Raw genomic sequence first — 9,086 nt, 5'->3', positions numbered from 1 at the left:
TTCAGTTTTTAAAAACTCCACACATTTTGGGGGGAGATAATGAAATTTTAGGATTGGAGTATAGGATTGCTTTGACTTGCTTCCATTAACACTAACTGGGAGCCCCACTGCATTTTGTATGTGTTTCAATAAAAAAGATACTAACAGTCAACTACCAATTACTTGCTTTTGTATTATCTACGGTCTCCTCATCCTGATAGTCCAGCTAGATTGTATATAACTAACCTTTAGGTTGAATAGGGGAGTTGTGATGATTACAGAGATAATGAGTGCATTTATGGAACAACTATAAATAACTTTTAGACTATTGTTTTTCTATCTCATTCAGTCCCAGGGATAATCAAAAGTTGACTATATTTATTGTCCCAAAGCTTTATAGGAAATCAAGTCCAAAGATCCTTATGGAGGCCCTTATAGAAATTATATCAAGCATAATTGCATATATTAGAAATCAAGTTTCACTATTTAGAAACAACACATAGGATGTAGACGTGTAGAATCTGCTGAAACAGATGTCGTTAGAGATGCTCTAGAACAGTCCCCCTTTTCCACATTATGAAACTGAGTAGATGGCATGTGTTTGAGATATATTTTTCAATAAAGAGAAAATTATGGTAAATTCATCTTTTAAAATGGCATTTTTTACTTAATTTGGGTGTTGATGAAAAGCTAAAAAATAGAAAACATTTTCTTGTGTACATTAAGACGGAAATCATGTTGGGAGTAAACATTTTAAATGGTGAAAATACCTTACAATATTCTTTTAATAAAGGCCTTTAAAACAAAATGTGCTTTGATTTGCATTGCCTAATACTAATAACCAGAGTTGATGGAACCCCCTCCTTGGTCTTTAAGAATAAAAAGGTAGAAATACATTGTGGCAGACTACATTTCACTTTTCACTTAACAAGACATAAGCTTCTACCATTTTTCTTAAAACTAAAGGTATCACAATGCTGTTTTCTTCTGAAATGGTCTTTAAATTAGTTCAGTCTAGGTCCTTAAACTAGTCTGGATATTTAAATTGGTTTAATTTCAATATGTCAAAAGTTTAAAAGTTTTTTTAGATGAATGTTAAAATACAGAGATGCTTAATCACTTTGGAAAGAAGAAATTTTTACAACTTTCAATATATATTCAATGTAATTTATCAGGAAATTATCAGTTATTGAACACTGGTGTAATTGGAGTTTTAAAGGCAGGGGCTCAGAGTTTCATTTCTTTGGGTATATTTAAGGAGAAAAACTTGGAAAATGTGATTTCATTTGTCATGGGAAAACAAAGATCAAGAAACTTTAGTTATATCATTAATTCTGTCTATTCACACACACACATATACGTACAAAATTTAAGCTGCAATTTCAGAGAAAAGGTGGCATTTAAAAATGTTTGATGGTCTGAATTAGCATAGACATGTAGTCAATAAAACAAGAATCACTCAAAAATTTCTTTTGAGTGACAGATATCAGGTAGTAGTTGGCAAAGTGTTCTTAAGGTGTCAGTGATAAAAATTCTCTTCCCTCTCTAGCCCAGATGATTCCCACTAGTAATGAACAGGCAAAGTCATCTAGTTAACCCATTTAGAACAGGAAAATCAACACACACAGAGGCTATGATGGAAAGGCTTTTTTATTTTTCCCCAGATAATTTTCAAATAAGAGGCCTTAATGAAAAACGCTCAGTACTATCACCATGAATACCAGTAAGACCTTGGATTTTATACACATAGAAAGCTGAGAATACATTCCTCACAACCCTAATTTAATAGTTCTTCATACAAAATTCTCTGTATTTTCACCATCAGCAAATAATTGTGGCACATTTTAGGAACTTTCATGTCTCCTATGTGACCTTTAAAACCAAGTCCTACATTTATTAATACAGTTAGAAAAATAAAAGCTTTAAGAAAAATTCATGGTGGTGAGTTCATGTTGCTAGTCACATATCCCCTTGCAACTTAATTCTTAAAATGCTACGTGCCATAAAGTCTCCAAGGTTTGACTTAAAAGGCTCAAAATTTGAAATCTAGTAAGATAATTTTTAATCAATGTGCATATCAATAAGACTTGCTTTCATTTTCAGTCATCTTGGGAAAATCTATTCCCAGTGTCTGCTGGATGGCAGCCTTTCGAATATTAATAAATATATTACATGTATTTACAAACTTTCTCATATATTCTGACACTGATACGAGGTCAAACTACAGGGAGAGAAACATAGAACTCTCCACAGGGTAACTTTATGAGGTATGAGAACAAAAAGAAGTGGTACTCAACACCTGGAGTGAGCATGAGAGAAGAGCAAAGAAAGTGGGAAGAGGAGATCCCACAGTGCTGCCAACCAAAAGGAAGAACACCTAACGCTGAAGACAGCACTTCCGGGTGTGTACAGGGCATCGCACACAGCAGGTCATTTTATTTCATTTGAGCACACATTGCTCCAAGATCCCTTAAACTCCAATGAAAGGGGCAGTACAGACGCCTTAAAAAAAACAAACTGGATCACAGGTGAATGTTAAATAGCATAAAGAGGAATACTGAACAATTTTAAAATGTGAAAATGGGCACATGTTCCTAAAGACAGACAAGGCAAAGGATTTTAAATTCCAGCCCTTTAAACTGAGAATTGCTTCTAATGGGAATTAAGCGATCACTATAGAATTTAGCAAAGGAAAGCAAAAGGTTAAAACACAAGGACTGGCTTTGGCACCCCAAAAAGCACACCAATAGGACTAATACAAATTACAGGTTGACTGGTACTTTCCTCCTTTTCTTACAGTAACCATTTAAAACATTGTTTCATTTGTATTAACCATGCATCCTATTATGTTAAATTTGCCCACTTATATTCTAATGACCAAGAGAGCAAGAATGGTGACTAGAGTTTCATAAACTTCTGTACCACCATGGGTCTAAAGGAGGAAGATAGGCTGGAAAGATCACCTCTTTGTTATTTACTTTTATTTATTTTTGTGAATGTAAGAAAATTCCTCAGTTTTAGGATGTTACCTTCTTTGCTTTTGTGTGGTTTGTTATGAGAGGAGGCAGTGTGTCCTTGCTACAGGCTTCAAGTCCTGCCTTAGGCACATACTGGCTATCTGATCACGGGCAGGCCACTAAACCTCCAGTACCCCAAGCAACTCTCTAAGATTGCAAATTAAGTCTGTGTCACTGATCTGTGTCAATGAAGGGAATTTCTAGACTAGATTTTCCCTATACAGATTAAATTATGGGTCCAGACCAAAAAACAAGCAAACAAAAAACTGATCAAGCATGGCTGTGTGTATGTTTACACACATGCACACATGTACAAGGAACTTAATTGAGCTATCTTTTTCTCTTACCTTCATATCCTCTTTTCCAGCTAGCAATTATTTTAAAAGTTTGAGTATGGGGTCCCAAAATATTGTGGCTCACATAAAATTTTTTCCTGAATATAAATTTCAAACAACTTGGTCTCTTAGAAAATGTTACAAATAAGTTTCACTGAAGTATAGATTTTTCGAAGCTCTTAAAATAATTTAAACTTCTACATAATCAGAAATACCTGGAGACATTATAGTTTCACATGCAAATATGAAGGAACTGTTAACGTGCATTATTTAATTAATCATTCAAATTTATTTTGGAAATTTTAGGCTATGAAATCATAAAATTTTAGTCCACTTCAAAGTAGTATTGGGATAGTTTTGAGGCATGTTAACTTCATATAGAAATGTTAACTATATTTTGATACAATAACAAATACTTATCATGCCACCTATGGTGCTGTCACCAGGTTGAATATGGATGTATCTACTGCTTTATGAAAATTACAATGCATGTGCATTAACTGATCTGACAAACATCAATGGTTATTTGGTTGGTTGTTTTAAGCATACCAAAATAATCTATTCCATTTTATGATCTTAAATGAGCTGATAAATTTTAGGTGCACAATGGCTCGCCCTTTCTTCCCCGCCCCCCCAACCCCCAATACTACACACATGAAGCCATTTGTGAGAAAAAGAAATGCAAAAAAGCATCTGAAGCCAGTCAGCAGGTTAATGTTCTTATAACTTTAAAACAGCTAAACAACCATTTTTGTTTTAAAAAGTTCATTTACAAAAATAAATAAATTTGTTTCCAGTCTAAGACCTTAGGTACCAAATTACAGCCGAGTTTAGACTTGATGGCCAAGTTCCTAAGATATGAAAAACATAGTTGATAATGTATCTGCTACTAGAGCCATACCAGTGTGGTCAGAGGCTGCCAACCTGTATAGTCTCAAAACAGACCACCCACCTTTCAAGTGTGATCATGGGCTCTTTTGACATTATAGGAATATACTCAAGCTGTTGCCTTATGCTTTAGTCCCCAAACTTCTGCCAAACCTCTATCACCCAGTCTATTATTACTAATACTACCAATAGTCACAATACATTCAAAGGAATAAAGTGTCACCTCCATGAGAGACACTGGTCAGTTACACTAGGGCTGACAAATCCAGCAGCTTTGGGGAAATAGTCACCCATTTGGGTGTACAGCTTATGCTGGTGTTTTACACTAGAACACAGACATCATAAAGTCCCTTATTTAACCAAAATCTCAGATTAACAATAAATTTAAAAATCAATTTGTTAGCATTAGCAAATCCTAGAGTTTATGCTGTGAGACAATAATTACTATAGCCCATGCTAGGAGTTTAGCGTCCTTCAGGAGGGCTCTGGATTACTGTATACACTACATGTGAACACTGTTAGGTGGAAATGCCAATATGACTTACTGCTTAGAACTGTGCTAACACTGATTCCTTTGTTAGATTGGTTTCTCCTTAAAGAACTTTTCAGCCTTGGTTGGAAAACGATTCAAAAAGTGGTAAAGAACTGAACTCAGGGAAAACTGTTTTGTCCTTCAAATGTACAAATTAAAAAAAAAAAGGCAAGTTTCAAACCACTGTTTTCTTTCAGTGCAAATGATTGATCGGCTGACCTGTTGCATATCGGTAACAGATATGAACACAGCATTCAGTCAATAGAACAACGTGGTGCAACAAATATCTGATATAATGCAAATTCAAGCCTATGAAATAAAACCACAGAAAGGAAAGGAAAGAAAAGACAATGCAGTTCTTAGTGTTCTCCCACCAATGCTGACTTTGTGAACAAGAGCAACTGGAAAGGCACGAGGCTCAGATTTCATTGATAGTTCTCTCCGAAGGGCAGTACTCCGAGGGACCTGCTGAGGACATGTAGAATGACTGTGTTTTCCTTTTCAAACGAGCTCGCTTGTTGGCCAGCACCAGGCTTCTCCGGCTGGAGCTGATGATTTCTGAAATAAACTTTTTGCAGTCTACACACACCTCCATAGTACTCCAGTCCTCCATCAATTCTTTGGGAAATTGTAGTTCTTCATCTGATTTATCTACAGACTTAGATTTTGAGGAAAATCTAAAAAAAAAAAAAGCCTAAATCAATATCTATATTTCCTTAATTAAGAGCATCATGTGAATAAAATATAAATTCTGAAGGTGAAAATTTATCCCACTGCTGAAATATAAGAAGAATCTCATGATACTTTACCAAGAGGGATTTCTTATTCATTTATTAGGGCCTATTATAAGTAAGACTCTTCACTCATATCCTACTCCAATCTCACTGTGGCAAGGAGGTAATGCCAGGACAATGCAAGATCATGCCAGTAGAGGGCAACCTCTGGTAGGTCTTACCAAATTAAGCATGCTTCAAGGATACCTTGAAGTCATCTGCAAGGGGTCATCACCATGTGGTTGTCCACCAGATTGTAAGGTTTTTCAGCTACAGAAACTCATTAACACCCCTCAGTAAGACGTAATGAGTTTCCATGTGCATCAATGGACTTGAAATCATGGATCCTTCAAATCCTGAACTGCTTTCAAGGCATCAGGTATTGAAGACAAAGACCAGAAAACAATGTTCTTTTTTCAAAAGAAACTTGGGAAATTTGCTATGTAAAATATCTAAGAATCTCAAAATTATAATATTTGGAATGTAATTATCCCCAAGCTAGAATGCTAAAGGAAAAGAATATTTTGCTTAATTGAATATTCTGTTTAACTGAGAATTAACCACAAATGGGAACACAGGGATTACTGTTTTTCAAAGAGCAAAGGTGGCAAAAATGCTAAAATTATAGTGCACATAATTTAAAATCTCTGATTCTTCAGATGTCACTTCAGAATCTTGCGGTGGCCCAGTATCTTCATTATGAATGTTAGTTATCATCATATAATAGAAGGCAGATATAGCATTATTGTCCATATGACATAATCAATAAAACCTGGAAGTTGTTCCTTGATATTCCCATGAATAAGTCCATTAATATGTCGGTTCACACACTTTCTCATAAAAGTAGAGTGATAAATGTAGAATGCCACCCCTGACAAATTCTGGTGATTTTAGTTTTCTGGTTGTTTTGAATCTAGAGAAATAGTAGTTTATTGTACCATCTTCAAAATGGAAGTAATTTTTATTTCTTAAGTTATTTATTTTATGGTTTCGTAATTTTCAAATATTTAGAGCTGGAATTTTTTTTTAAATCATTTACTATTTCATTTAAACTGAAAAATGAATATAACTATTAATACAGCAGAAGTAAAATGACTTCAATTTGTTTGGGCTCAATGCAAGCTCTCTCATTACTACCATGGTCTACCCTAGGAATTCTAAGCATTTTGAAATGCTATATCCTAAATTCACTAATAATTCAAAAAATGAAAACTTATCATTCAAGTACAATATATGAAGGGAGAGAGCCTAAAGTGGGGATTTTCAGACTCTAGGACATGGTCCAAAAATGGTTCACAGAGTAAATTTTCTCTTACTCTCCTCCCTTTTTGCAATAGAACTGCAATGAGTAAGTTGCAAGAGTTAATAGCTGGTACCAATCTACTTCTGGCTTGTGAGCTAATGGTCAGTACTCAAATCATCCTCTTTTCTCTGAAAGTCTATGGCCAATGTTGTCCTATCTACCTTCTCAAGAACTAAAATTTACTCAATCCCTACCCCACCCTACTCAAGATGTGGCTCCCACTTAGCTTTGGAAAAAGTTTAGCACCCTGGCACTTTTTTTCAAACATTGACAACCTCTGGAATCAAGCTTTATTTTTATAAGTAGAATATAAACACCTTCATGGTACAGACTGTTCTGTTATTATCTTTGATACACATGGCAGTCACTTAATATTTGCTGGACTTAATTATTCTTTCTTTAATAACCAGCCCAAAACACTGAAGGCCAAACTCTACACAAAGGATAAAACTTGATTTCCTCCTAAAATAAGAATAGGGAAAAGAATGCCCAGAATGGCTCTATAGATGTCTTTAATCTTCATTTTAAAATAGTACATTCATTTGTAAAAGTTGCACTGTAAATGGTTTTCACTTTTGTAGTAGCCTAGTTGAGAGCTGGAAAAGGATAGAGGTTAAAGATGATCTAGTCCAGCACCATCATTTTATAAAAAAGCAACTGAGCCCAGAGATATGACTTGCTCAAAACCTCAGTGTAAAAGTTACAGAGCTGAGATTCAAACTTTGTGCTCTATCCATTACACTGTCCTGCCTTATTTCTAAGTTTCAAAAAGGGTTAGGAAACCTAGTTAAACTATAAAGTAAGGTGGCTTTTAAATAGCTGCTTGCCCATTCACTAAGGCAATGAACTGTGCAGACCAATCTGTTTTTGCAGTTTACTGGCAAAATCCAAACCTATCTTTCATCACAGATACCAAAAAGATAATCTCTCTGTTACTAATAAAGTTCCAGGAATTCTCACCTGGCAATGCTCCGAAGTGGTCGATGGTGGCTAGTAGAGGGTTTTTCGGGTCTCATAAAAGTTTCTCCTCTTTGCAAGGCAGAAGGTCCCAGAGAAAAGATAGGAAGAGTGGAATATGGCTTGGATGGCAATCGCATCTGTTACCCCAAAATGAGACCAAGAATGAAAAATGTTGTCACAGATATATAACCTGTGCTCTAAATCCATGCCCTAAAAGTAGCATGAGCTATTTATCTCAGCTTACCTTTTTGCAACACTGTGAGCATACTGGCCTGTGTATGAAATCAAAAGCAGTAGTCAGTATAGGGCATTTGAAGCATTTTGTCAATAATTCAAGGCCTATCTACCTGGGTAGATTAGACTTCTATACTTAATTGTGAAAACTCTCTATCCTTTCTCCTATCAGTAGGTGCACTTCATGTGACAGTAGATAGGACAAATACAACTTATCTCAGAAAAAGACCTAGATAAATGGATCACCTATATTTATATAAAATTTACCTTTTTTAAAATACAAAGTGATCACATTAATTGCTTCTAAATTTCATGTCTAGTTTAAATATAAAATACTATCATCAGAATCATCCGTGCTTAAATTAAACAAATGATATCTATGAATTCATTATCCTAGTTTATAATAATCAATTGTTTGGTAAATTATTATAAAGAAACCAATATTCTCACCCCCTCCAAAGATATAAAAATACAAGACAGATAAGTAGGACATTACCAATAATTTCCCTGTGTACAGAAGCTTTAAATAAAATTAATGTCAGTGGGATTCTTACTAGTAAATATCTTTCATCATGTATGGATTGCCTTACCTCTTACAGAACTGACAGGTATAAGACCAAGTGAAGAAGGAAAACCTCCTAGTTCGGCAACAGAAGCAGAGCTAGGAAATAAAATTTGAAAAAGGAAGAACTGTGTCAACAGTTAATTTTCTAATATTGGAATAAGGTTGTGATGTGCATGTTATATAAGTTCAGTGGATGCCATGAAGAAGACAACTGAGACATTGGTTTTTAAGTTGGCTCTCCCTCACTTCATAAAAAAAACAACCCACATATAATTATATGTTTGCAGTTTCACATGAATAATAAGGTTATAGATTTAAAGCCCTGGAAACAAACTGAAGGACTCAAAGAACTGTACTCTCCCATTCTCGGATATTTCTTATTTACAAAACCCACTAAAAAGCCACCTTAAGGTATATATAGTTTTATATACACACATTAATTACTAAGTTTATTTTTAAGCCCTCAACAAAACCATCCTATTTGTTAGTTTGGTATTTCT

The 9,086-nt window shown here is 34.8% G+C and overlaps 1 protein-coding gene across 1 annotated transcript in view; it reads right to left on the bottom strand.

The window, feature by feature from the left end:
* Positions 1-1,611: 1,611 nt before the first annotated feature.
* LOC114054194 (protein spire homolog 1-like) overlaps positions 1,612-9,086 on the bottom strand; it is a 137,079-nt gene continuing 129,604 nt past the window's right edge. The window contains exons 12-15 of the mRNA XM_027877358.1: positions 8,612-8,682; positions 8,032-8,059; positions 7,788-7,924; positions 1,612-5,428 (exon numbers count right to left, since the gene is read on the bottom strand). Coding sequence (XP_027733159.1) covers positions 5,170-5,428; positions 7,788-7,924; positions 8,032-8,059; positions 8,612-8,682 — 495 coding nt within the window. The 3' untranslated portion in view covers positions 1,612-5,169. The remainder of the gene's footprint in view (positions 5,429-7,787; positions 7,925-8,031; positions 8,060-8,611; positions 8,683-9,086) is intronic.

This window comes from Vombatus ursinus, unplaced genomic scaffold (assembly GCF_900497805.2).
Source record: "Vombatus ursinus unplaced genomic scaffold, bare-nosed wombat genome assembly UNPS02014812.1, whole genome shotgun sequence".
Classification (NCBI taxonomy): Eukaryota; Metazoa; Chordata; class Mammalia; order Diprotodontia; family Vombatidae; genus Vombatus; species Vombatus ursinus.
Note: the sequence above shows the minus strand (reverse complement) of the source record. Positions and strands in the feature narration are given on the sequence as shown.